At 36.6% G+C, this 27,194-nt stretch overlaps 1 protein-coding gene across 3 annotated transcripts; it reads left to right on the top strand.

Moving 5' to 3' along the window:
- The first annotated feature begins 1,044 nt into the window (after positions 1 to 1,044).
- On the top strand, positions 1,045 to 26,509 carry LOC114160011 (protein kinase C and casein kinase substrate in neurons protein 3). Of its 3 annotated transcripts, none has more exons than XM_028042345.1 (10): positions 1,045 to 1,229; positions 5,482 to 5,551; positions 15,043 to 15,199; positions 15,272 to 15,507; positions 18,554 to 18,709; positions 19,691 to 19,866; positions 20,968 to 21,088; positions 21,176 to 21,246; positions 23,107 to 23,186; positions 24,259 to 26,509. In XM_028042345.1, exons 2-10 carry the CDS (start codon positions 5,492 to 5,494, stop codon positions 24,366 to 24,368), a joined length of 1,167 nt encoding a protein of 388 aa, XP_027898146.1. In that variant the 5' UTR covers positions 1,045 to 1,229; positions 5,482 to 5,491; the 3' UTR covers positions 24,369 to 26,509. The 3 variants fall into 3 exon arrangements, with proteins under 3 accessions (XP_027898146.1, XP_027898147.1, XP_027898148.1); XM_028042346.1 differs by lacking the exon at positions 1,045 to 1,229 and adding an exon at positions 1,388 to 1,598 and having other exon boundaries at positions 5,484 to 5,551; XM_028042347.1 differs by lacking the exon at positions 1,045 to 1,229 and adding an exon at positions 3,873 to 4,083 and having other exon boundaries at positions 5,484 to 5,551.
- The last annotated feature ends 685 nt before the right edge of the window (positions 26,510 to 27,194 follow it).

Here is a 27,194-nt window from a genome sequence, read left to right as displayed (position 1 = left end):
AGAAACGGTCCAAACGGAGTCCGATGTGGGATGGAAGATTCACTTTATCCGTTAATGTTACGAAATATTAAACACTCGACAAACTGCGAAGTTGCCGTCAACTTCTCAACCATAACTTACAGATTTGCTACGAAGGTGTGGACTTTTAAACAAAAAACGGAGGATATAAAGCAGAAAAACTAACGTGATAGACAAAGACATGACGTCAATAAGCAGGGTTGATTTTAAGGGCTGTTTAACTTTAATCAGCTGAAATATCCACATTTTTCTGTTTATTTCGTCAGTATTTAACTAGCTGACACAAAATGTTGAAATATAATGTACTATTTTAAAAGTCTTTATCTTCGTCGGTAAGAGCACTATATTAACTCGTTAATCAATAACTTTCCATTTTTAAACAATATTTAGTGAACTGAAATGACGGAAAAGAAGCACATGGGTGCCAGTAAGTGTGGAGGACAGAGTAAATTTCACATTTTGACATTTTTTCTCCAGCCTCATGTTGTCATTTCCTTCTACTGTCCTTCCAGAGTTGATTATAGGTTTCCTGAGAGCAGGTTGAGCAGCTGCGTGCGAGCTCTGCAACACACACCTATCTAGTTATTTACCTGGCATGCCCTGGCAGGTGGAAATGTCATGACTAATTGCCACAAAGTCAGAAATATGTGAGTGTGTGCAGTTGTTTCACTTTAAAGCTTCTCAGAAGTATATATTTATATACGAAAAGCAGACGTAACATCCAGCTGTGAAGGCTGGCCTTCCTAAAAATCCCAGAGGAATGTGGATGAGAGAGGGAGTAAGGGGATAAACTAAAGCACAGATGTGTATTTTTGCTGGTGCACATTCAAAAACTAAATCTAGTGAATCAGCTTATTTCAGACACCCAAAGTTCACTAAATCATAGAGACAACCTCCAACAAGTGGTGACGTCCAAAGAACAGGAGAAAAACCTTTCTACAGCTGTGTTGGTGAGAAAAGGAGGAGATAGGTTTAGTAAAATGGGGGAGGGAAGAGAAGAAGAGAGGAGGAGGGAAAGAACATTGACATTAACAGTGGGGCAAAGAAAGGGGAAGAGCAGCAGCAGCGTTCTGGACGGGTGGAAAATCAGCGCTGGAGAGGGTTAAGAGGAGGAGTTGGACAAAGACAAGACAGCGTGGAGAAGCTTTCAGAGACTAACTGGAGAAGAAGAAGGAAAAAAAGCGAATCGGGAACGTCTGCTTTGCTGAAAGGTAAAGAGCTCTGATGGTTTTCATTTAGAAGGGATCTCCTGGAATGACAAAGCTCCTGTTTCTGCTCCCCGTCCATTTGTTGCTTTATATTTCCTGCATGCAACGTGTGTGTGTGTGTGTGTGTGTTTCTGTCTTGAGTTATGCGTGACAGATGAAACGAGGACAGAGGGAGGGAACGAAAGTGTGAGCCAGGATTCAAAAGGGGGGGAAGACTTTGCTCTACTTGGAGCTACATATGGACTTTGACAACTCCAAAGATCTCAAGAAACTCAAATGTCTGGATCCATAATGGACATTTGAAGAAAAGAAATAGTAGGGAATCAAATTCCTTTTCTGGGAATGCAAAAAGTGAGGATTAAAAAGTCAGGGGTAAGTCATAAACCTTCATTGTACTGAAACAGCATGAAGATTTATTGAGGTTTCTGCAGTGAAAGAATGAAAACTCCAAACATGGTTATGTTTATGCTCAAAAGTTACCAGGATCATGGAATCTGGGTCAGTTCCCTCCTCCTGCAGGATCTTTAATCTCCCAAAAGAAGCGATGAAGTTCTGTTTATAATAGGAGTTTGACAACAATTTAAGGAGAAAGTTCTTCTTTAATGCTTCTGAAAAGCTGCGTCAAACTTTGCAGAATAGTTGGACGTAATTGGTAGAGTAAGACAAAGGGGCAGAACTCCACGACCTTTGCGTTCTCCTGGGAACCGCGCTATACCCCGATGAGAGGCAGCCAACGTTGGGAAAGCATTCAGGAAGTGAAGGTCAGGGGTTAAAAGGCAGCCTGCTCGTTATTTCTGTGATCTCTTGCGGCTTTCTGTGTTGTGTAACCCCCCACCCCGGTGGCGGAGAAGATTGAGCCTCAACGGAGGAGCATGTGATGTCCCGTGAACAAGCGAGACGTGGAGGGAAATCATTGGATCTAATTGTGCGCCTGAAGAGGAGAGATGGTTGCAGGGAGGAAAAAACTGACGTCTCTGTCTGGGTGGAGTTCAGCTTCACCAGCAGCTGTGGGTTAGAAACACCAGAAGGCATAACGACTGCTTGCTCTAATATTAAACTGAGAAAAGGTTCTGTTTTCATATGAGGACAAAGTCACACCCTGCAGACCACAACACAAGACGGCCCTGTTCTTCAAAACAACCCTCTGTATCAAAAATATGTGACCAAACATGAACTATAACATGCATAATATGAACTTACTTTATTATTTATGCAATAATGTTGGTAAAAACCTCAACTACCACGGTGACTTGCTGTCACTAAGGTCATAGGACAGTGGACACAATCTCAGTTGATGGAACTTAGGTTACGTTCACACAGCAGGCAAATGCGACCCAAATCCAACTTTTTTATCGGCGTCTTAACAGCACAAATCCGATCCGTCCCACTTCCATATGTGGAACTAAATTGGATACGTGTCCGATTGTTTTCAAAGTGTTGGCATCCTAAACAATTGTGGCATTTTATCTGACTTTTACATTATTGATGTGAGACATTCGTCATAATTCTGCACTGGAAGAAGCAAGATGCAGTAAGTCCAGACGTAAATGTTGGCTGAAAATCAAAAATTAAGTCCGCTTTAATCAAACTCTCGTTTGTTTGCCGAAAAAATCCAGCATACACATGGGGAGATGTGAAAGAGCAATCAAACTCTGATGCAGACCAAAAAAGTGAACTCTAGTGCAAATGTATACATCAACTGGACTCCAAAAGCAGGAAGTGGACCACAGTGCAGGGCGTTCTGGGTAAATACAACTAAACAAACATGAGAGTCTATCGCTGGCGGGAGAAATGGCTAGTAGACTTTAACAAAAGACAAAAGAGAAATTCTACAACCTCTAAAATCTGACTCTTCTCCTTTTTAGTTTACAGTTTACTTATAAAAACAATGTAAGAACTTGGCTATCAAACCATGAGAATCGAATACCAATCCATGGCTTATTGAGGTACATCATACTGAAAGATACTATATTTTACTTTTTTACCCACTAAAGAACAACAAAAGCTAAGGGGCAACCTTTGATATCGGAGAAAATATCGCAAAAGCACCAATGGGTTCCATGCAGGTCTTTCTATAAAAACACCTTTATGAAGATGAAGATGAAGAATGTTTAAACCAGATTCACAAAGGTTGTAGTTGCGTTCTAAAACCTTTTACCATCTGAGAATATGTCTGCATTGGAGAAATCTAGATTCTCTTGTTGTTTGCCAAAGTTGTTGTTGTGCAATAACTGCAAGAAAGAAAATGAAACTGCTTTTTAAATGTAATCTACAAGAATCTTAGATAACTTTGACGGAAAATGTGTTTAGTGAGTGTGAATTACTTCCACTTTACAGTGCAACACCTCTGTTGTTGCCACTTGTTGCATGTCTCTATTCCAAGTAGTTCCCTAACTTGTCCTACCACTAAGCTACATTTTTAAATGTTTAACCTAATTTCTCTATCTTCAGGCTGCAAATACACCATATAGGAGCAAAAACTGTTTATTTGTGTTTGTAGAAGATGCATGTGCACAACTGTAAATAAGCGGCTGTGAAAGATGGGATGAGTTCAGTCATAGCCCCAATTTATTTTCGGATGGCTCATGTTGCAAAGCTGGGAATGCTGGGAGGCTCCGTCTCAGTGTAGTCGTCAGAGCTCATTATTAGCAGCCTCCCGTTTACTGTAAAACTCGCCCCGAGGTTCAAATTTACAACGCAAATCATCTTCCAGCAGCGGCTCCAGCTCTTTATCTTGCACACAGAGTCTCCACTATACAACTCGGGAACTGACATGTGTTGCAGCAGCTGCGTTTCCTCATATCGGCCCCGACGGAGAGCAATGGTCTGAAAGCTGGATTTCTGATTTCCTGGTGAAGTAAGAAATGGAGTTCTACCAGCTGACGGTCTTTGCTTTGAATAATTGCTTAAAGTTTTAGAGTTGCATTTAGAAAATGTTGGAGAAACACAGCTGTTTGACAAATATACGCTATACTGGCAGTAGCTTTTGTCTTCTAATTTCGCAGGAGTTAAACTGCAGTATTTCTGCTGTGGCGGTAGAAAAACGAGTAGTGGCCAATAAAGTTTTACTGGTAGGGAAACCAGTAGGTTCCATGACTCATTAGTCAATGACTTAACACAGTATGTCAGTCTGACACATGTCGACTAGGGTGAGGGTTTGCAAATCTACACAGTCAAAAAATTAACAGCAATAATTTGGGTTATTTAGTCATAAGAGAGGAAAGTGGTTAATATTTTTTAAAGACTTATTTTCACCATGTTATTTATTCATTTATAAATGTCATAGTTTCAAACTAAATGTTTAATTATAAACAAACAGCTAAACAATTAGCTCGCTAGCCAAATATTTAGCTAATAGGACAACTCACTTGCCGATAACCTGGAAGTGGACTATCAAAATAAGAGGGGTGTCTTTCGAACTTCCTGCTGCTGAGCGGCCGCATGTAAGTGTTGCTGTAGACGTCAATAATGTCATTAAAACGGGTCATGTTGTGTTTTAAGCTGAAATATTGTATATGACGAGAGGAAAAGAAACAACGATTACATGCGCAACAATAGAAGTGAATCAGCCACGCCAACAGAAGTTACCCTGCTTTTATTTTGAAAGTTGTAGTTCACTTCGGTTATCGGTAGCTGAATTTAGCATTAGCTAAATATTTAGCTCTGAGCTGAATACGTATCTGAGTTAAACATGTAGTTTGTAAATTAAATATTTAGCTCACAAGTTAAGTACTAAGTTTGAAAATGTGACGTTTATAAATGAATGATTAACATGGTGACTGAAAAATAAGAAATAAAAATGTTCTGTTATGACAAGCTAAGTATCTCAAAGCTATTTTTTGTCTAACTTTGCAAATTAGAGAATAATGGCATTTTTCTTACAAGTTGGACAATGTGTTACTCATTTGTCTTTTTTTAACTAACAAACTATTGAACTAGTTGTGTAATTTACCAATTTATGATGCCACGTACTGATCTACCAGGCAGAAATTATGGTTGGTCTCAAGGATATTACATAAATACGGTTATAAAGCTACATATTAAATGTTAAAAATATCAAAATAAAGACAATTAAAATTATTTGAAAGTACTCCTTGTTTTATTTTGTTGTATATGAAGCAGTTTTATATAAAATGTTTCTCTGTGGGCAGTTAAGCTGTTTCTTTTTTCTTTTCTTTTCCAGAATCAGCTTGCAGATAAACATGCAGAATGACAACACAGTCAGAACTAATCGGAGATGCCTTTTTACTTTCCCAGAGAACACGATGTCGACGTCCTCATCAGAAAACAATCCCGAGGATGTCAACCATCGCAGCTTCTGGATGGTATGTGCAGTGTGTGAGTGTGTGTGTGTGTGTGTGTGTGTGTGTGTGTGTGAGGTGACTGGGAGATATGGTTCCCTTTCTCAGTCTGAAGGCTGTGTTTCTTCCAGTCAAAACAGAACAAATAGTTTTGTTGCTCAGGGAGCAGACCTTCACAAATGAGGCTTTATCTCCATTTTTAAATGTCAGCAGTAACCTGTAGGCTTTCAGAACTGCCTTAATTAGAAGTTTTTTTATGATTATTTTTGGCAAATCTTGTCTTGTGCTTTCTTACAGCAGTGCTGCATATTTAAACAGGACTTTATTTTCACCGTTTTCTACACACAAAGGTGAAAGTTACACACTTGAATTAGTTAATCACAGCGCATTTTCATAAAACATATATATAATTTTTAATATCCAACAAAAATAACTCTAGTTAATACAGTTTTTATATTATGGCAGCTTTTCTTTGCTTTATAAATGATCTAAACTGAGGATGTTCAAAAAGGGTGCGGGAGCCTTTTGCGGCCCCTGTACTGATTTTGTGCAGTGCCCTTGACCACAATCCAAGATTGAATTAAATAAATTCTGCTTGCAAAAAATGATGGATGCAACACGAAGTTATCATCTTTTCCCAGCTTTTTAATTTCCTCCTGTTATCACGGTAACTAAGACCACATCTGCACTCTAAAATACACCTTGGTGCACCCAAATCTGCTTTTAATTGCTGTATTAAAACTTGGCTAAGAACAGAAAGTGTTTTCAATGAAGACTGACCTAGATCCTGTTTTTATAGCCAAAATTTTTATTTTTTTTCTATCAAGTACAGAATAATAATCAGACAATTTGCCATTCATTTAGTAACAAAAAAAAATCAGATTATTTGTTTAATTTAAAATAGTTCAGGCTTAGTTTGTAGTTGAGTAAAAAATGATTTCATAGTCTGTGTTTTGATTTTAAAATTATTTTTTTCACTCACATAAATTTGAGTTGAAAATTTATTTTGATTTATGTGACGAAAAGTAATGGTTCCCCTTTTAAATCAGAAATTATCCAATGCTAAGCACATTTTTTTGTAAGCTGTGTTCAGTTTCACTGCCAGACTTCTACACTCAAGAAATCCCCCAATCAGAACCTCTCTGAACGCATGAAGTAGGTCAAGAAACCTCAAAAAACAACACATCCCCCAAAAAACAGACGAGAAACAACGTCAACATCTATCAGTTTAGAAATGTTTGCAGAGTTATTTCTGAATATTTGAGACTCCAGAGAACTGCAGTGAGAGAAAATATGAAACGGTTAATATCAATGTTTGTGACTAAAACATAGAAATGGGACAAAAAGAGAGCACTCTAAGACCAAAACCACCGCAGAACAAAAACAGCACAAAGGCCCGTCAAACTGTTAACAAAACAATTTTGCTTAATAGTCACCAAAAACCTTTAGAAGAATGGCCTCCAGACCGATGAGACACAAGTTGACCCTATTTTAGAAAGTATGTGTCCCATTGTGACTTTTGTAAAAATTAACAACATTTCAGGAACAAACAACATACCAACAGCCAAACCGCGTCTGCTTTACTGCTTCAGGACCTGGACGACTTCCTGTAGTTTATGGATATTCAGCTCTCTACCAGAAAACCCTGGAGGAAAATATCCAGCCATCAGCTCCTGAGCCTGAACTCAAGTTCACTTTGGTTATTCAGAACCACCTTAAAAAGTTTCACAAAGAACAACGAGATTTCAAGTGTTCTAGTCAAAGTCTGGGTTTACATCCAATTGGTGACCAATTATGCTTCCTAGGTCAAAGGTCGGAACAAATTGTGTTCATTACATTGTTTTTTGTATAAAATCATTCTTGGATAATGAGATTTCTATCTGCTCAGTTCAGAATGAGCTGTTTTAGGGTGTCTAATCACTTCAAATCAAAATGAGCTGCTGCTGGCCACGCCGCCAACTCAACGTTTACACTTACGTGAAAATGGCTGCAAACAGATGTACAATTATACAAACGTACATCTTTGAAAAACATTAGTAGCGCCTCCTGTACAACCAACAAGAAAGCAGCAGATGGTTTCTGGATGGTACGTCAACAACAAAACTCTTGTCTTTTCCAGCAGCCATTGTACAGCAGTAAAACCACCTGACCAAACATGCTGGAGCTCTGCTTGGGTTGCTAGGTAACGTGTGGAACTCTCGTCATAAAACAGCTGGGTTGTTGTTTTTTCTGTGCTGGGTTGATTTTAGAAGCAGTTGAGACCCAAAGGGAAGAAAGAAAGTTAACTTTGCATAATAGTTCTCCTTTAAGTCGGCCATTTAGGCTTTCAAATCTTCTATTATGGCTGAATTGAAACAATTTTGGCCAAAAAAGAGACAAAATTGTTCCACAGTGTTGTAAAACACAAAACTAATACAAAAGCTTATCAGGTTTAGGGGGTAATTACTTTTTGACATGATCTGAAACGTTTAAGAAAATGAAAGAAATCTAAACCATGTCATATATTTAAACCAGCTTGTAACTGAGCGTGGGTGAATATTGAGTGTTTGGACTGGTTTCTGCTGCTTTTTACTGGGATCACTGGGGCTGCCCCACTTTGATCTCTCTCCTCCTGTAATTTAGGAAGGCTCCCGTTGGGTTTTTGTGTTTCCAGACCACTTCCTGTCTGTGTCGTCCTGCTGCCACGCTTTACGGCCGCCTGTCAGTACGCTGCAAATGTGAAACAAAGTAGACCAAGTTTGCAAAATCACTCAACCTTAAGCAGATTTGGAAAGTGTTTAGTGTTATTCAAACTAAAATCATCCCTGGTTGCTATGTTTTGTTTTTGTTTCAAATTATCCTGATCTTCAAGATTTTTACATTTATTTTTAGATTTCCTTAGATTTCAGCTGTTTTTTTCTTCTTAATTTAAGCATATCTTTTGTGGATGTTATTGTGGAACATAACTCCAAGTTATTCACATAAATTACATCTATTTTCAAGGTTTTTTCAAAATATTCAAAAGAAAAGGTAGTTTTGGAAGGAGTGTCAAAACTGGTGAGCCAAGAAAATAAAAATAAAGCTAAAATCAGGAAATTTAGTCCAGTTTTTTATGTGTTTGTGTTTTTTTGTAGGGAAAGGATTGTTGTTGCGCAACACCCCCCCCCTCCTTTCTGTCTCTACTCTCTCACTCTCGTACTTCCTCTCCTGAGAGGGGAGATGTGCTACCAGCTCTCCGTCTAACGGGTACGTTGAGTTTCCTAAATCTGCTGGGATTTACCCTGTCCAGAACTGAAGTAAACTCTGTTTAAGCTGGTTTCGAGAAGCGATTCGCCTGGTTTCTGACGGCCTACATCCAGGTGTCCCACCCTTCTTCCCCCTGTGAATTAGCCAGACTGAGCAGCCTACAGCCAACTAGTTTCACAGAGCACACCTGTTAACGGTCGCTCGTTCTCTATTTTGCAACTTGCATTTGTTATTGAACCAGGTAGGTTTTAGTGACTCGGGCGAGTCCCAAGGATGAGGTTTTAAATATGGGCTACCAGCAACCTAAAAACATTTTCCACTTCTTCCTCTCCAGAATCAAACATCACAGCTATTTTACAACCATCAAAGAACTTTAAGGTGACTCATTAACTGAATGTCCACAACATCTTTAGATTTTCTTTATGCTAAATATTTTATTAGTAAGGCATTTTTGCAAGGGTCAGTACAGCTTAATTCAGTAGCAGAAATAATCAAATAAGTAAAATCAATCATCTAGTCTATCTTTCCCTACTGCTGACACTGAGAACTAAAAAAGGGAACCTTTGAGAGAGACGGACGGAGTTTGGCGTCTCGAACCCCAGACCTGGCACGACGACGAAGAAGGTGTGGCAGCAGGAGGAAGATGTTGATCGATGAAGGCCAGGATCTCCGCAGGTCCGATGAGCTTCTTCTCCGCAGGGATGCTGAGGTCACACAGGACTTGGTGCTGGCAGGAAAAAAGGCACCAGTTCTTCTTCCTTGTCTTTGTCTTCATCTTTGTCTTTGGGGTCTGAACCCAGCCGATGAGAGAAGTGCGATTCGAAGCCACAGATTGTGGGCCAGACGGGTTGGTCTCCATGTGCAGGACAGTCTCCGGCTCCGTGGCCCCGGCTCTTCTTCAGCTGCAGAGTTCTTTGTCCATCTCTTGGCTCGAAGCTGCCCGGAGGATCCAACGAACAGTTCCTCTTTTGCACCCACCTTATATAGGGTTCATCTGTCTGCTTAGACAGATGATCTCATATCCGTCACTGTCTTAAGAGACATCATGTCATGATGTCTGTGCCAATGTCTCAGGGCTGCTCAACCTCCTGTTTCCATATAAGGTGCTGATCATCTCTGCTCTCCTGTTAGTTCCCCTTTTTCCCTTCCTGTCACCTTTCACCTACCATCTACCTCCAACATATCAGTGATGTTTAATTGCAGTTTTACAACCTTTTACACCATTTCAAGTTCAATGTCAAAATCACATTTATATCACATTTATTTTCTTTAGCTTCTCTGATTTAGCATTCATTTATAATTTTATAACCATAACTTATATCACATTTATTTTCTTCAGCTTCTCTGATCTATCATTCATTTATGATTTTATAACCATAACTTATTAGTTACTCTTATTATGATCTTAATGTGAGTTATTACAGATGTTTTCTGAAAAGAAACCAAGAATAATACATGATTCTAATTATTTACTACTAAAGTTACAGTTACTTGTTTTTCTTGTAGTTCCCACAAATATAAGTGTAAGTATTATTACAAGTAAATCAATATTAATATAAGTATTTTACTTTGAATCTTATCAAATTACTCAAAATGTTTAGATTTAATTTTTTAAAACTTTCATGCTTTAAAATAGTCTCAGCTATTTTTATAAATCTGCAGGCTGGAAACTTCCTCTTTTTCCAGGACACCTGCTTTTCCTGTTTAATGACTCTTTCTGACTGACTATGATTTCTTATGATTAGATAGAAAAAAGTAGAATTAAAGCAAAGTTTGCATGAGACAAAAACAACACACACAACTAGATTTATTTTATTGACACTTAAGTCTACTGTTGGGCCTTGATGTCACTTGAGTGATTCATTTTAAAGATAACTTTATTTATTATTACTGTTAAACTAACTTTATTGACACTTAAGTCTACTGTTGGGCCCTGATGTCACTTGAGTGATTAATTTTAAAGATAACTTTATTTATTATTACTGTTAAACTAAAATCTCCAGCATGGGGAAGTGGGATGAGCTCGGATTTTCTTGACAGGATGCTATTCAATTTATTTCCAAAACTTTGACCAAATTCTTTACAAATATTCTTATTTCTTTCGGTCACTTTCTTTGAGTAGTTGGTATGTTTTGCCAAGTTAATAAATTAAATAAAAGCTAATTTAGCTGTTTTTTCAGCGAACATGGGGCTTCACTGTAGTTTCTGTCAAAATAAAATGAAACTAAAACACAATGCCTACTTCTTTCTCTGAATGAAAATACCAAAAATAACACAGGTTGGCAGGTTTTACGTTTTTTTTAAAACCTTTTTATATCTGCTCTAAAAAGTTATTTAATCTTTATTTCACCAGGAACATCAAATTGAGATTAAAAATCTCTTTTAAGAAAATCCTGACTTACAGAACAATCACAGCAAAACCAAAACAAATTAAAACTGTTATAAATAAATTAAAATATTCCTCAGTTAAAACATTTACAGACAAATTATTACTTCTCAGACTCGGCAAGAACAGATTTAGAAACATTTAGAGACAACAACACCTTTAAGTTTATGTAATTTTGCAACTGAAAACTTTACAGATTTCTTTCCAAGTTCAGTTTGGACTTTAGGCACAGAGAGTACAAAAATAAATGCAATAAGTATAGAAATGAAATATTTCGAGCCGTAAAATATGTAATTTTTATTCCCCTCTGGTTGCTGTCACTTGTACACAATATGCAACATTTTGTTATCCTGCAGTTCTCTGAAATGCAAGCTATTGACTTTATTCTTGACTTTAAAAAGTTAATTTTTCAAACAATATTTTGAGGAAAATCAATAATCACAATCATTATCACAAGAACCTGCAGTACTGTAAGTTTGAATGCTGTGTTGTATATTTTATGTAAAAACAAGGAGTGTAATTCGACACGCATGGTCGTCTTTGTTGGCTGCAGTAGAATTAGATCTGCCTCAGAGATCGGCCAACTGGGTCTCTGCAGCGCTGCTGTTGGCCTCAGACCGGATTCCTCAGCTGTTTCTGCTTAATGCACAGACGAAAAAGAAAAGGAGAGTTGCTGGAAACCACAACAGACGCAAAGAAAAAGAAAGGATAAATGAGGGGAAAAAGAGAGGGAAGAGGAGGGCATAGATGCGAAAGACCCCAAATGGTTTCAATTTAGGCGTAAAAACGACGCTATAACACAACTTGCTAAATTAGAGCTTTGAGTGTTGACTATAAAATACAATAAGGAAGGACTAGTGTAGTAAAGAGAGTAGAGTGTCTTTGATTAAATCCATATCTTCGCAGACACATTGAGGATTATTTACATGCCTGGAATTCAATATGGCTGCTATTATTAGCTGCAGGCCAACGTGTGCAGCTCCAGCGAGAGGCGCAGCGTCACCGGCGTGATTAGGAACATCTGTTTAACCGGCGTGGCAGTCAGACGAACCGGCTCACGCGTGTTCCCCGTCGGTATTTACACGCAGCGCCATGATTTAACAAACAGTGAAGCTATAGTTGATTTAACAATATTGGTAAAAAAACATGATAAGTCAAATGTTGCAGAAAGGTATGCAGTGCAATCACATTTAAATAATTACTATAGACATGTCCAAATTTACACAGATGCATCAAAAATCGACGGAAAAATAGGAATAGCATGTACAATTCCAGATTTCAAAGTGTATATAGGGAAGAGAATCACAGACGGGCTATCAATTTATACAGGAGAAATGTTAGCAATACTTTTGGCTTTACAATGGATTGAGGAAGTAAAGCCTTTACAAGCAATAATTTGTTCAGATTCGAGCTCAGCTTTGCTAAGCATAAAATATAATAATACGGACAGTAGGATGGACATTTTATTAGAAATATATCATAATCTATTTAGAATACAACATTTGGGATTAGTAGTTGCATTTGTGTGGGTTCCAGCACATATAGGGATAGTAGGAAACGAGAAGGCTGATATAACGGCAAAGAAGGCAATACATAATCCTATTAGTTTTACAGTTAGGATGAGTAAATCGGAAGGGAAAAGTAAAGTCAAAGAAGAGATGTTGAAAATATGGCAGAGAAGGTGGGATAAAGGGTTAACAGGAAGGTGGTTTTATAAAATTCAGGTGGCTGTAGGAAAGAAAAGAATAGGAAGAAGGAATAGGAAAGAGGAAAGAATAATAACAAGGTTAAGGTTTGGTCATACAGGGCTTAATTATTCACTTTTTAAAATACAAAAGCATAAAACTGGAAAGTGTGATTATTGTGAGAAGTCTGAAACAATAGAGCATGTTATTTTAGAGTGTTGTAAGTATGAAGAAGAGAGAAGATGCATGCTGAGAGAGTGTGTAGGTATTAAAGAAAGGTTTAATTTAATAGAATTTTTGAGGAGAGATCTCGGGAGTAGACATATTCAAATAATTATTCGGTATCTTAAAAAAACAAAGCTATTTCATAGGATATGAGTAGAGCAAGTTGGGTGTGAATGTGTAAAGAATATCAAAGAGGGGTATATAAAGCTATAAGCAAGTTGGATAATATAAGCAGGTGTGTATGTGTGGGGGTATGTTTAATCAGGAGTTAATGGAGGGAAAAGGTAGAAAGTGCAAGTTTATAGACCATCTCGAACCACACTCCATACCGGTAAGTGGCGGTAATGCTACTGTAAGTTTGTTGCCAACCGCCAATAAAAACCAAGAAGAAGAAGAAGAAGAACAAACAGTGACATCGCGCGATTTGAGGTGTCGTTTTAACCAGCTGTCGACTCGTGTCAGCCGCTGAAAGAGTCTGACAGGAAGTGAAGAGCGCAGCGCAGCAGAGCTGGCGGCGGCTGCCAGGAAAATAGCAGATATTTCCAAATTCCACATCTACAAACAGACGTATGTGTTATTGCGCTCAGGGCTGGGCCCACGGTTTGCTCCTTTGTATGGTCAGTTCACCACAGGAAATGGGGTCAAATGTCACTTGACTAAAATGGTTTGTAATTTTTGTTAATATAAAGCAGGGGCCCCCAAAGTCGGTCCTCGAGAGCCGACATCCTGCATGTTTTAGTTCTCTCTCTGGTGGTAACAACCTTTTCAGCAGGTCAATGTTCTTCTGAGGCCTCTAATGAGCCATCATTGGATCCAGGTGCGTTAAACAAGGGAGAGACTAAAACATGCAGGATGCCGGCCCTCGAGGACCGACTTTGGGCCCCCTGATATAAAGTATTAAACAAAGTTTACTGTTTCCTGAAGGGTCTTCAGGTGAGCTTCTCTTATCTGTGCAGATTGAGCTAATTTTAGGTTAGTTTAGCTTAATTTGGTTTAGCTAAACCAGACAAATTTAGCATAGTTTTATTTATCTGACCTTAAGTTATTTATCTTATTTGATCTTAGCTTATTTTAGATTTGGTTGCTGTATGCTTTGTTTATCTGTCTTAATCAGATAAACAAAGGTTAGTTTAGCTGATTTTAGCTTAGCTTATTTTGGTTTAGTGGATTTTCCCTGAGCTTATTTATCTTCAGTTATTTTATCTTTTTTTTTCTCCAGTCATTAATTGTTTTCCAAGTTGATCTTAGTTTAGCTTAGATGATTTAATCTTATTCCAGGTTATTTACTATAGCTGATTTTAGCTTAGCAAAATTTGGTTTAGCAGATTAAGCTTATTTTATTTTATCTGACCTTAAGTAATTTTTTTTACAGTATGTTTTTGTTGATTTTAGCTTATTTTAGGTTTGTGTGCTGTAGATAGGGTTGATTAGTTTAGCTTAATTTAATTTGTCTGATCTTATTTTCCCTGTACTAACCATAAAATACTTAAATTTATCTTAATTTCTCAGAGTTTACCTTGTTTAAATTTATTTTAATTTAACTTTGTTTATTTTAGTGGCATTGATTTTATTTCAGTATGTCTTATATCAGCATAAAATTGCTTGGTTTGTTTTTGTTGTAGCCTTATTGAAAGAAAAAAAACCCCCCAGAAAATTACCATTTGTTTGAGTCATCAATTGTTGTCCAAGATGAGACGAACCAAAATAAAATATTGTAAGCTAAAATAATATAATAATAATAATGACAAGCTAAAATAATACAAGCCAATGTTCAGATACAATAAAGTAAAAATAAGATGAACTAATTTTTTATAGTAGCTAATTTAAGCAACAATCTGAAACTGTTTTATGTTTTGGATCTTTGTTGATATACAAATTTCATAAAAACTAATTGTTGCATTTTAATCTAATGGATTTGGTAGATGAAATTCGCCACTGCAGTTTGAGTTGACGTCCATTCAGCCTTCCCTCTTCCTCTTTCTGCATCGTGACAGCCTGGGAACTATCATCCCACCGTGAAGCGCACAGAAGATTCCTTCCAGGCCTGCAACGACATCGTGGCGTGTTTCCAGGAGCGAGCCCGCGTGGAGAGGCAGTACGCCCAGCAGCTCGACGAATGGAGCAGCAAGTGGAAACCAGTCGTGGACTCCAGTTAGTGTTGCCTCTGCAAAGCAAATAATGAATGCATGAAAGGAAAGCTAAACCGTCCTGCTCCTCCGTTAGGTCCTCTGTATGGGTCGCTGCTGAAGGCTTGGCAGTGCTTCCTGTCGTCTGCCGACCGGCTGGCCTCGTTACACGCCTCCATCTGTCGCTCCCTGGTGTCGGAAGACGCAGACCGGGTCAGAACCTGGCAGAAGGACACCTTTCACAAGAAGTTATTTGGAGGCTTCAAGGAGTCCCAGGACATTGAGACCGGGTTTGCACGCGCTCAGAAGCCCTGGGCGAAACGGCTTAAGAAGGTAAAATTGAATTCAAATTTAAACCGGGCCCATTTTTTTACAGTATAGTTTGTAATAGTCGGAGATGGGTAGAGTAGTCAAAAATCTTAGCAAATGAAAGATGGCCATTCAAATAGAAGTAACTTATTTTAGATCTTTTACATGTTAAAATCTATTAAAATCTGTAGAACAATTACTAAGAAATACTTCAAAATTTTTCTTAATACAAATATTAAGGCTTTACGTCAAACAATTTGTTTCCTAAAAGATCATTGAGGTAAGTTTGTCTTATCTGTGCAGGTTTAACTCATTTTAGGTTAGCTTAGCTTAATTTAGGTTAGCAGATTTTAGCTTAGCTTATTTTATCTGATCTTAAGTTATTTTATTAGCTTGTCTAAGTTGATCTTAGCTTACTTTAGTTTCTGTGCTGCAGTCTGGGTGGATTTATCTTAGTTTAGCTGATTTTATCTCATTCTAGGATATTTACGTTTAATTAATTTTCATTTAGCTTAGTTTAGCTGATTTTAACTTATTTTATCTGACCTTAAGTCATTTTATTGCAGTTTGTCTTAGTTGATCTGAACTTTTTATAACTTTGTGTGCTGTACACTGGATTGATTTATCTTTTTTTAAAAGAATTTGATCTTGTCGTAGATTGGCTTAGCTGATTTCAGCTGATTTTAGCTGAGTGTAGCTTAGCTTGGATGATATTAGCTGAGTTTTTAGCTACGCTTAATTTATCTGATATTAATTTACCTGAAACAACCATAAATTACCTCCTCAAACCTATTATTACTCAAGTAAAAGTAAAAAGTACAGAATAGTAAAAATACTCCTAAAACCAAATTTTATCAAAAACTTTACTCAACTAAATGTAACTAGTTACTACCAACTCTGCTAATAGTGTTGTTTTACATGTAATAATTATTTTCTTCCTGCTTGAATTATTGCATTTAGGTTTGATCCATGAGGTTAAAACCGACATTTATTAATTGCTTTAGTTTGCAGCTCATGTTGTTAAGCATATAATGAATTTAATCTTTTATATTTGCTCTGAAAATTACTGTAATCATTCTTGAGCTGTGTCACCATGAGCTTGGCCTTTTAAAAAAGTTGACCTTTGCAATGTATCATTAAAACCTCCCTGCTGATGTAAATGACATTTCTTGTTAACGGATTATGTTTATGTATTAATTACTTCTCAAATCATGTAGTTTTCTCTTTCGGTGGGCATGAGAACATTGAATGTCCTTCCTGAAGCGATTTCTCTTTCCCATTTATTTTCTCTTCGATAAATATAAGTGTATATAGACCTCTGCTGAAAAGAGGAGTCGTTTTAAGATATTTTTTTTCTAAAAAGAAAACAAGCAACCATGTTTTATCAACTTGTAAATAAGTTGTTTCTTTAGACTTTAAGTCCAGCTAGCATTCACATATAGGACCAGTATGAATAAGAAATCCACTGAAAAACGAGCCTTGATGAAATTGTCTATTGTTAACATAGTTATTCCACAGTTATTGCTGTGATGTTTTATAACTTTGGGCTAAAAAGTGGCATCCCTATACTTGTTAAATATGTTTATACACGTCTAGAATAAAGTAAACACAAGTGGCATCCTTAAAGAATCTTAAATTTGTCTAAAATTAAGGCCATAAATATCTTGAATTTATTACAAAAATCTAAGTTGGCCTTAAACACATTCATCACAGCTCTTGAATTTTGTCGCAGCAGAACAACTTAGTCTCAAATATTCTATGCAATTTATTTTCTGTCAGGCAAACATTTGATTTGTGTCAAATCTTCATAATGTTTTTTGGCTCAATACTACCACTAGTTGCTAATATACTCCTACTAGTTAGGTATTAATCATAGTTGCAATCTCTTTCAATTCTTTCTGCAAAATAACTGTCATTCTTGGTCATATTTTTTAATTTTACTGGTTTTCTACTCTAGCTAGCTTTTTTGCGTAAGTGCAAATTTATGGGTAGTTTGTTGGATGACGTTGGTTTTTGCCACGGGATCTCTTCTGTTGTTAACTCCATATGAAGCTAGGTGCGTTCTGTGCAAAAATACTCAAACTTTTAATGCACTACATTACGTTAAGATCCCTCAAAAATCCTCTAAATTTATAGTTTTTTCAGCCTTAAATTTTATTCAAGGTTTTTTAAAAAATGGCTTAAATAGTCTTAAATTAGATTTTCTGAAACCTGGGAGTGCGACGCAAAAAAAGTGCAGTGTCTTCAGCATAATGAAAAATATATGTAAAAGATGTTGCCAAAGGAAACTGGGCCGAGTCCAGAGCCTTGAGGAACACCCTTGATACATGATGTACATGTGAAAACTAGAATCTCAGGTCCACACAGTTCCTTCCACCAAAACGACTACTTGTCATTACAGAAGTCTCTTGCAACAACTATTGTAAAATAACTGTAATTTGTAGTCATACTCACTGGTTTCCAGCTAGCTAGCTTTTTGTGTCATGAGTCAGTGCAGATTTATTGGCTGGATGATGTTTGTTTTCACCACTGGCTCACTTCTGTTGTTAACTTTGTTCTGTTGTTAACTTTTCAGCTTGTCTCTACGTTACAGTAGCATCCCTCAACAAGACCCCAAACTTATTGTTTTTTCAGCCTTCAGTTTTGTGTAAGGTGGCGTTAAAAGTCTTACACGAAACTTGCAGATGTCCTGTAAGCGGTACTGATGTGATGCAAAAAGAGTGCAGTGTCATCAGCATAATGACAAATGTATCTAAAAGATAAAGGATTCTGGGCCGAGTTTAGAGCCTTGACCCATAAAGAACGTGTGAAAAGTAGAGTCTCAGGTCCTTACAGTTCCTTCCACCAATGATTTAAAACCTCAATGAATCTGGTTGTAGAAACTTATGATTGCAGAAATTGATCTCTTGCAACTGTTATTGTAAAATAACTTCAATTTGTAGTAATATTTTTTTTAATTTTACAGGTTTTCTTGGCTACATTGGCTTCTCTTCTAATCAAAGTTATGCTTTTGTACCTTATGTAACAATTATGTGACCAAATGTTTTTTTGCTTGTTTTTTTCCCCACAGCTGGACAAAGCTAGGAGGGCGTACCATAAGGTGAGCCGTAAGGAGCACGCCGCTAAGGAGAGAGACTTTCACGCTCAGGGAAACCCAGATGTTTCTATTGACAAGCAGAAAAAGATCCAAGAGGAGCGAGAACTGGCTCAGCAGGAGGCCGAGAAGGTGAGTAACGTTCATCATCCCCTTTCTTTTTACTTTAAATTTAATTTAAAATGTGATTTATCGCCATCTGTGCTACTCGTTTGCCTCCTAACTTCAAAACTCAGAGTCCTTGTGTGGTGTTAAATACACACTGTAATTTTTTGTGAAGACTGACGCGATTAAAGCTGCGGAAGGACAGCAGGTTGTCCATTAATTTCACAGACGGGGGTTCAACCGGGAGCTCCCACTCGGCAATAAAAACGGCTCATAACAGCAAATCAAGTGCTCCAAAACAAGGGCTAATGGCTGAATGGGGGGGCAACATGTAAACAGTTTTTGTCTGTAATGGCAGTAAAAGTCGAGTCTCTTCTCTTTAATTAGTTGGTGCTTAAAGTTTTTTAAATTTTTTATTTTTTTTTTACCCTTTTCCAAACCATAAAAGTTTAATCCGAGATTAAAATGTTCGTCTTTCTGTTATTGTACCATTGACTCACTACTTTTAAAGCTGCACTAGCATGAATGGTGTGCCTGTATTTTATCTTTATTTTATTTTTTCTTAATCTTTTAAAATCATATTTACAGTTAAAACATTTAAGGTTTGCCTGAAAAGACATCTGAGTGTTTACAACACTACAGAAAAAAACAAATGTTAAAATAAATTATTATTAGCCTACAACTAAGGATTATTTGAGTAATTGATTATTCTGACAATTAATTTGATAAGAAACACTATTGTAAATTTTTTCTTACGCATTTTCATACAATAAATTGCAAAATTTATAATAATTTAATTTATAATTGATAAAATTTATATAGTCTTTGTATAATTTTTGCTGCTCTGAAAATGTTATTCTTTTAGCAAATGACCTTTTTGTTGAGTCTTTATACTCCAGTTAACGATTAATCAATTACTAAATGAGCTGACGATTATTTCAATAATCGATTAATCATGATTAATCGTTTTAGTTACATGTAGTTGTTGCTGCTTTGGCTGAATCTTAGGTCCGCGCTCGCTATGAGAAAGTCCTGGAGGAGGTGAACCGCTACGTTCCTCGCTACATGGAGGAGATGGAGTCCGTTTTCGACCAATCCCAGGACGAGGAGCGAAGGAGGATCGTGTTCCTCAAAGAAGCCCTCCTGTCCATCCACAAACACCTGGACGTCACCACCAACGAGAGGTGAGCTGCTCTCGCTCCGGCTGCTGCTCAGACAGACGACCGGATGATGAGGCCCGAATGGTTTTCATTACTGAGCTTCATTCAGCACTCACTGGTCAAAATAAAAAGAATAAAGCACATCAAGATGCTGAAATGACACGCTAACATGCTAACAGGTCACACATAACATTTAAATAATCACATAATTTTATTTATTCAAATAAATTTGTTGTAAGATGTAGATATATGTTTTCTTGTGTAAAATAAAATGTTTTTATTAACTCAAAGGCTGTGCTGTGTTTAAAGAAAAGCTGCAAACGACCCATAGTAGTGCACTGCTAAACAGGAAGTGCTAACTCAGTGACTTTCGGTTTCCTGATTTTCAAAATAAAACTAAATAAACAATGTAATAATATCTGAAGGCGTATTAGGGCCGCAACAAGAAAATTTAAAAAACTTACATTTAAAAAATTTTAAAAATTTTAAAAAATTTGTTTTTACATTTTTTAAAAAAAAATTTAAAAACTTTTTAAAGAACTTTTAAGTTCTTAAAAAAGAACTTAATTTAAAAAATAAGATTTCTAGAAATATGATATTCTCATAACTTTATTCTAATTTTTTCTAACTTATTATTAGAAAACTGACTTTATTCTCTAAATATTATGACTTTATTCTGATGACTTTATCCTTGTATTATTTTGACTTTAGTCTCATAACATGACTTTATACTCGTACAGCTCTATTCTTGGAAATGTTGACTTTATTGTCATTATTTTGACTTTATTGTGGTAATTTTCTGCAGTCACTGTGTTGCGTCTGGTTCTCTGATGTGTCAAACATCTAGTTGTGATTTATCTGTTTTTGTTTCTCCACGGTTTGTTCATGACTTTAGATCAAACTTAACTCATCGCTGATTTAAAAATTGTTCCACTTCATGTTATTGCCTAAGTGTTTCTCAGTGATTCCAAGTCTCTTAATGGGGAATCACAGATAAAACAGCCATTTAATTACTTTTCAAACATCTATCACAGCTGCAGGGCAGGAATAGGGGAGATGGGAGACACGACATCGACTTAAGGCTTTTTAATTTCTGTTTTACGATGATCAATTTTTCCCGCTCAGTGTTGTTGCCGTGTACAGCGAGCTGCACAACACCCTGATGGGCATCGACGACCAAGAGGACCTCCGCTGGTGGAAAAACACTCACGGACCCGGCATGCCGACCGACTGGCCTCACTTCCAGGTGTTTCATCCGCTCCAACGTTTGTCTGTTTTAGAGCAAAGTTCAGTTCTGTGGCTTTAAATGAAACTTTGTTCAAATCTTTCAAAGGATTATTCACCCGAGAAGAAAAGCAAAAAGGGGAAGAAGAAGGTGGAAAAGAAAGGAACAATAGAGAAAAGGTTAGTGGGTCTGTAGGGGGTCATGGACAGGATTCAGCTGTTTGGTCTCTTCCTGGCAGAAATGACAGAGTTCAGTCAAACTGGTTGGTTTCCTGGTGTTTAATTTAATCCAGACTTTTCTCTTATCCCGTTCAGATCAGGTCGACCATAATGTTCCCTTACTTTATTTATACCAAAACCAGTTTGGACGTTTGAGGTCAATCGTTTAGCTGCTGAATAAAATGAAAAGGTGTAATTTAAACACAGCTCTGATTTTATTCACTTTGGGGGATGGATGAAAGGCTTGATGGATGGATGGATGGATTAGTTGGTGAATGGATGAAAGGCTTGATGGTGGATGAATGGATTGGTTGGTGAATGGATGAAAAGCTTGATGAATAGATGAATGGATTGGTTGGTGATTGGATAAAAAGCTTGATGGATGGATGGATGGATTAGTTGGTGAATGGATGAAAGGCTTCATGGATGGATGAATGGATTAGTTGGTGAATGGATGAAAAGCTTGATGGTGGATGAATGGATTGGTTGGTGAATGGATGAAAAGCTTGATGAATAGATGAATGGATTGGTTGGTGATTGGATAAAAAGCTTGATGGATGGATGGATGGATTAGTTGGTGAATGGATGAAAGGCTTCATGGATGGATGAATGGATTAGTTGGTGAATGGATGAAAAGCTTGATGGTGGATGAATGGATTGGTTGGTGAATGGATGAAAAGCTTGATGAATAGATGAATGGATTGGTTGGTGATTGGATGAAAAGCTTGATGGTGGATGAATGGATTGGTTGGTGAATGGATGAATGGATTGGTTGGTGAATGGATGAATGGATTGATTGGTGAATGGATGAAAGGCTTCATGGATGGATGAATGGATAATTTGGTGAATGGATGAATGGATTGGTTGGTGAATGGATGAAAAGCTTGATGGTGGATGAATCGATTAATTGGTGATTGGATGAAAAGCTTGATGCCACCATCAATGGATTGGTTGGTGAATGGATGAAAAGCTTGATGAATAGATGAATGGATTGGTTGGTGATTGGATGAAAAGCTTGATGAATAGATGAATGGATTGGTTGGTGATTGGATGAAAAGCTTGATGGTGGATGAATGGATTGGTTGGTGAATGGATGAATGGATTGGTTGGTGAATGGATGAATGGATTGATTGGTGAATGGATGAAAGGCTTCATGGATGGATGAATGGATAATTTGATGCCACCATCAATGGATTGGTTGGTGAATGGATGAAAAGCTTGATGAATAGATGAATGGATTGGTTGGTGATTGGATGAAAAGCTTGATGGTGGATGAATGGATTGGTTGGTGAATGGATGAATGGATTGGTTGGTGAATGGATGAATGGATTGATTGGTGAATGGATGAAAGGCTTCATGGATGGATGAATGGATAATTTGGTGAATGGATGAATGGCTTGATGGATGCATGAATGGATTGGTTGGTGAATGGATGAAAAGCTTGATGGTGGATGAATCGATTAATTGGTGATTGGATGAAAAGCTTGATGGTGGATGAATGGATTGGTTGGTGAATGGATGAAAAGCTTGATGAATAGATGAATGGATTAGTTGGTGAATGGATGAAAAGCTTGATGAATAGATGAATGGATTAGTTGGTGAATGGATGAAAAGCTTGATGAATAGATGAATGGATTAGTTGGTGAATGGATGAAAAGCTTGATGAATAGATGAATGGATTAGTTGGTGAATGGATTAGTTGGTGAATGGATGAAAAGCTCTATGAATGGATGAATGGATTGGGGTATAGATGGATGTAAATTTTTGCCTGTGTTTTCCTCCATGTTGTTGTGATCAAACTTTGTGTTTGTTCCTGTTCAGTGTGATGATTGGCGGCGTGAAAGTGAGAGCTCTGTACGATTATGTTGGTCAGGAGACGGATGAACTCTCCTTTAAAGCAGGTAAACATGCAGCATCACCATCAGCTTCATTCTCCACGTTTTCACACAAACAGCAGATGTGTTACTGATTTATACATTATTCATTGGCAAACCTTCAAGCTTTTTAGATGAGGCTCTGGGTGAGCCACAAAAATCAAAAAGAATTAATTTATTTTATTGATTTTTTATATATATAAATTTGAAAAATTTAAGGTTCTACAAGATTCTTCTTGTAGTAGTTTAAAGCAACATTAAGTCAGTTTATTGTATTTCAGCGACTTTCAAAATGGCGACTTGGCTGCTGCTGCTCTCCTTAAGAACTTGTTGACACAAAAACACAACTTCCAATGTCTGTATTTAGTCTATGGGGTCCCGTTTGTAAAGTCACACTTTAAAAATTAGCAGCAATAATTTGAGTTATTTTTTTAAGAGAAAAAAAATATTGATTAATTTTCTAAAGTCATATTTTCACCATGTTATGCTTTCATATTTAGCTAAATGTCAGTTTAGCTTAAACTCACATAAGAATATGAATATTTAGCTTCTAACAAAATATTTAAACATATAATATGTAGTTTTAAGCTAAATATTTAGTATTTAGCTTCAAAGTGAATATTTAATTCGCAACACAGATTTTTAGTTTGAAGCTAAATATTTAGCCCGTTAATTAAATATTTAGTTTGAAACTGTGACATTAATAAATGAGTTCAATGTCCTATTTCTCAAAAGGACTTTGGAAAATAAATCTCATTTTTTCTCTTATGAAAGGCTGAATAATCCAAATTATTGTTGTTAATTTTTGACTACACCTTTAGATGGAAAGAATTTGAGTCTCATTTAACAAAAGTTGTAACTTTTCAGTGACTTCAGTATAAAATGAAGCAAAGCTATTCATAATCAACATATGTTTTACTAAAACTGTGGTAAGCATCCATTTTCAGTCTTTTCTATTTAATCTGACACCTCTAAATAAAATCAAGTGGAACATAGGTGCAAAGTTTCCCTTTAGCACCAGATTTATTAAATAAATCCATGAAAATTAAAAAAAGCAGTCCAGAATATGTGAGAGTAAAAAGTTTCTTTGTCTCTGCAGGTGAGGAGTTTCTGAAGATCGAGGATGAGGACGATCAGGGTTGGTGTCGGGGAAAGAAGGACGAAGGCTGGGAGGGGCTTTACCCGGCGAACTATGTAGAGGTCGTATAGTTTCCACAAATATGGGTAAAAAACCCGGTGCTGCGTCTGGTTCTGATCAGAAACATTTAAAAAATCCATTAAAGATTAAAACCGAGATGTTTTCCAAACACAAAAACCTTTTTGACCTATTTTGACAAACAGATTTTACGTTTTTTTTAACCTCCTGAAGGATTTTAATGAATGTTTTAAGACAAAAATACAAGCAAGCGATCCCTTTATGTAACCATGACAACTATATGCTGGAGTATAAAGTCACGCTAATGTTTGGCATTGAAGCTACAATACAAGACTGAGATTTTATTTTATTTTTTTCATGTTGCTTTTAAAACTCAAGCAGCTGCAGAAGTGAAGGTGAAAATCGTTACAAATGTTTGCAGCCTCCAGGTAAAATAAACACAAAGCTCTTCAGTGAAGTGACACTAAAAATGTCTTAATTTGTCTGTTTTAATACTTACAGTGAGTTTCACCTCCACTTTTCCACTTCGCTGCTTGAAAGGGAACAATCATAAACCAGAGTCAATTATTGCAGCTTCTCTCTACTTTACGGAGCTTTATATGAATTCTGATCGCTTTATTTCTTCATAACGTCTCCAGATCAGCAGCCACAGCAGATTTCTACAGTAATCTGAGGAATAATTACAAACATTTTCATGTTTCCAAAGACTTTTAGGAGAAAATAAACTAAATTTATGCAAAGATGCTGTTCAGCCTTCTTCTTCATACATGGTGTTATTCTGTCTGATATAATAAATTAAACTTTTGGACTAAATCCTAATTAATGGCGACACATTGTGGTTTTCTGCACTTGGAGTTAATCACATGTTCCAAAGGGAGTTTAGATCTTTCTTGACATAAATCAGAAATTTAAACATCTGAATCTTTTACAAGCTTTATTGTGCATTTTGTCCTTGCACTTCCAGCAGAATATGTTGGTTTTCTTGGATTACATTTTCTTAGGTTTCTGCAGAAACAGCATCACTGTTCTGATAAAAATCTCCTTCAGTGCAGCTAAACATTTCAGCATGAAAGTTTTATGGATCTGAGAATCTTTTCTAGAAGGAACTTCCTTCATGTTTGTCTTTAATGCCGATTAATCGGGATTAATCAATTACATATTAATCGTCAACATTCAAAAAAGGTCATTTACTGAAAAAACAAACACTCAGAGCAGTAATTAACCCAAAACTGTACAAAATATATAAACATTTTGCACATAAGATTAAAAACAACTTTGTCTGTAAATGCGTTTTACCCAAAACTCCTCATAGTTTTAGCTTCACTCGGTTCAAATTCACTAAGAGATTGCTGTATTATTGCATTTTAGGCTATAAAATCTCTTTCTTTATTTAATCAGTGAGTTGAATTGTTTATTCATTTCTACTATTGGATAAAAAAGATTTAAGTTGTTTAGTAAAAATCTGTAGAATGTGCCATTTTTAAAACCAGAAGAATCGTCAGAATTACTAAAATAACCGTTAGTTACAGGCCTAATTGCAAACAAACAAATCAGCCTAAGTGCTAATAGTGACCTGTGTTGACCTGCTGCTTTGACCTTAATTAAATCAAATTAAATTAGCGAAACTCAACATTTCTGCATCGCCTCGACTGTAATGCAAGTCGAGTGAAAAGCCAACAGTAAGTTAAACGTTTTGATCTTTGTTGCCATGTTAAAAGTGTAGATGAAACCTGAAGCTCAGGCCCTCTGGATTATTTTCAACCATTAACGGTAAAGTTTGACGTTCAGTCTTCAAATTGCTCCAACAACCCGGCAGGATCTGCTTAACCTTCACCGCTCATCTTCGTAGAAAAGAAGTGTCGCCTACTGTCTGCAAACAGTTAATCGTTGCCATGACATCAGATTAACGGCCATATTTCTGGCTTTTTCTTCACTGCAAAAACGCAAAAGTATTTTAGATATTTTGGTATCAAGTGGAGGCCAAATGTTGAAAGCATTTCATTTTATTTTATTTTTTTAATTGGCAAAAATTGGAGACAGGACTTTGTATTATTTCTCATCAGGAGTGGATTTGGTCATGTACTCTGCAAAAACACAAAATCTTACCAAGTATTTTTGTTCTAGCTTTTCATCCAAATCTCTTAGTATGCTTGAAAGAAGACAATAAACTCACAAGTAACTTTTCAGCAAGATATAAGAGATTGTTTTAAATCAATAATTCCATAATATCAACATTAAATTGGCAGATTATTTAACTTATAACAAGACATTTCTCTCAGGTTATAAATGAAATAATCTGCCAATTGAACTAGTGCTTTTTAATCAATACTAAGGAATTTATTTTATTAAAACAAGCTCATTTATTGCTCAAAAGTTACTTGTGAGTTTTGTATTTCTCGATTAAGAGATTTGCACTAGTAAAATACTTTAAGATTTTTTTTAATTTTTTTTTTACAGTGTTAAAGATTAAGATAACATTTCAGACTTTCTGTAAAACTGAACAATCTTTACCAAAGTAAGGAAACGCCTTTCATTAAAAGCTTCCTTTGCCTTGCTTAGCTACTCCTCTCTATATATACATGTTTGTACTTTTATCTGTGTCATGTGAGAATTATACATTTGTAAACTCTTCATGTCTTTTGGAAATAAACTCCGATGCTAAAAACAGCAGCAGGTGTGTTCATTTTATGTGTGTGTGACAGCATCACGGCGTCGGTCCCCTCAGGATCCGCCGCCTGTGTTCGTCACAGACAGACGATCTCACGGCTGCCGACACGGATCCAGACGTCAGCAGAGCAACCTGCCACGCTGGTGTTCAGGTGAGCCGAAGTGACATCACTTCCAGCAAAAGAAAGAAATGCAGGAGAGCTTGTTGTTTT

This window comes from Xiphophorus couchianus, chromosome 16, assembly GCF_001444195.1.
Source record: "Xiphophorus couchianus chromosome 16, X_couchianus-1.0, whole genome shotgun sequence".
In the NCBI taxonomy this organism is placed as follows: Eukaryota; Metazoa; Chordata; class Actinopteri; order Cyprinodontiformes; family Poeciliidae; genus Xiphophorus; species Xiphophorus couchianus.
This window is presented reverse-complemented; position numbering and strand designations above follow the sequence as displayed.

Excerpts from the sequence above, each read along its gene's own strand:
- LOC114160011 (XM_028042345.1), top strand. The coding sequence starts at position 5,492 with ATGTCGACGTCCTCATCAGAAAACAATCCCGAGGATGTCAACCATCGC. Across the intron at positions 15,508-18,553 it reads GGGCGAAACGGCTTAAGAAG|CTGGACAAAGCTAGGAGGGC; the intron begins GTAAAATTGAAT and ends TTTTCCCCACAG. Across the intron at positions 19,867-20,967 it reads GACGTCACCACCAACGAGAG|TGTTGTTGCCGTGTACAGCG; the intron begins GTGAGCTGCTCT and ends TTTCCCGCTCAG.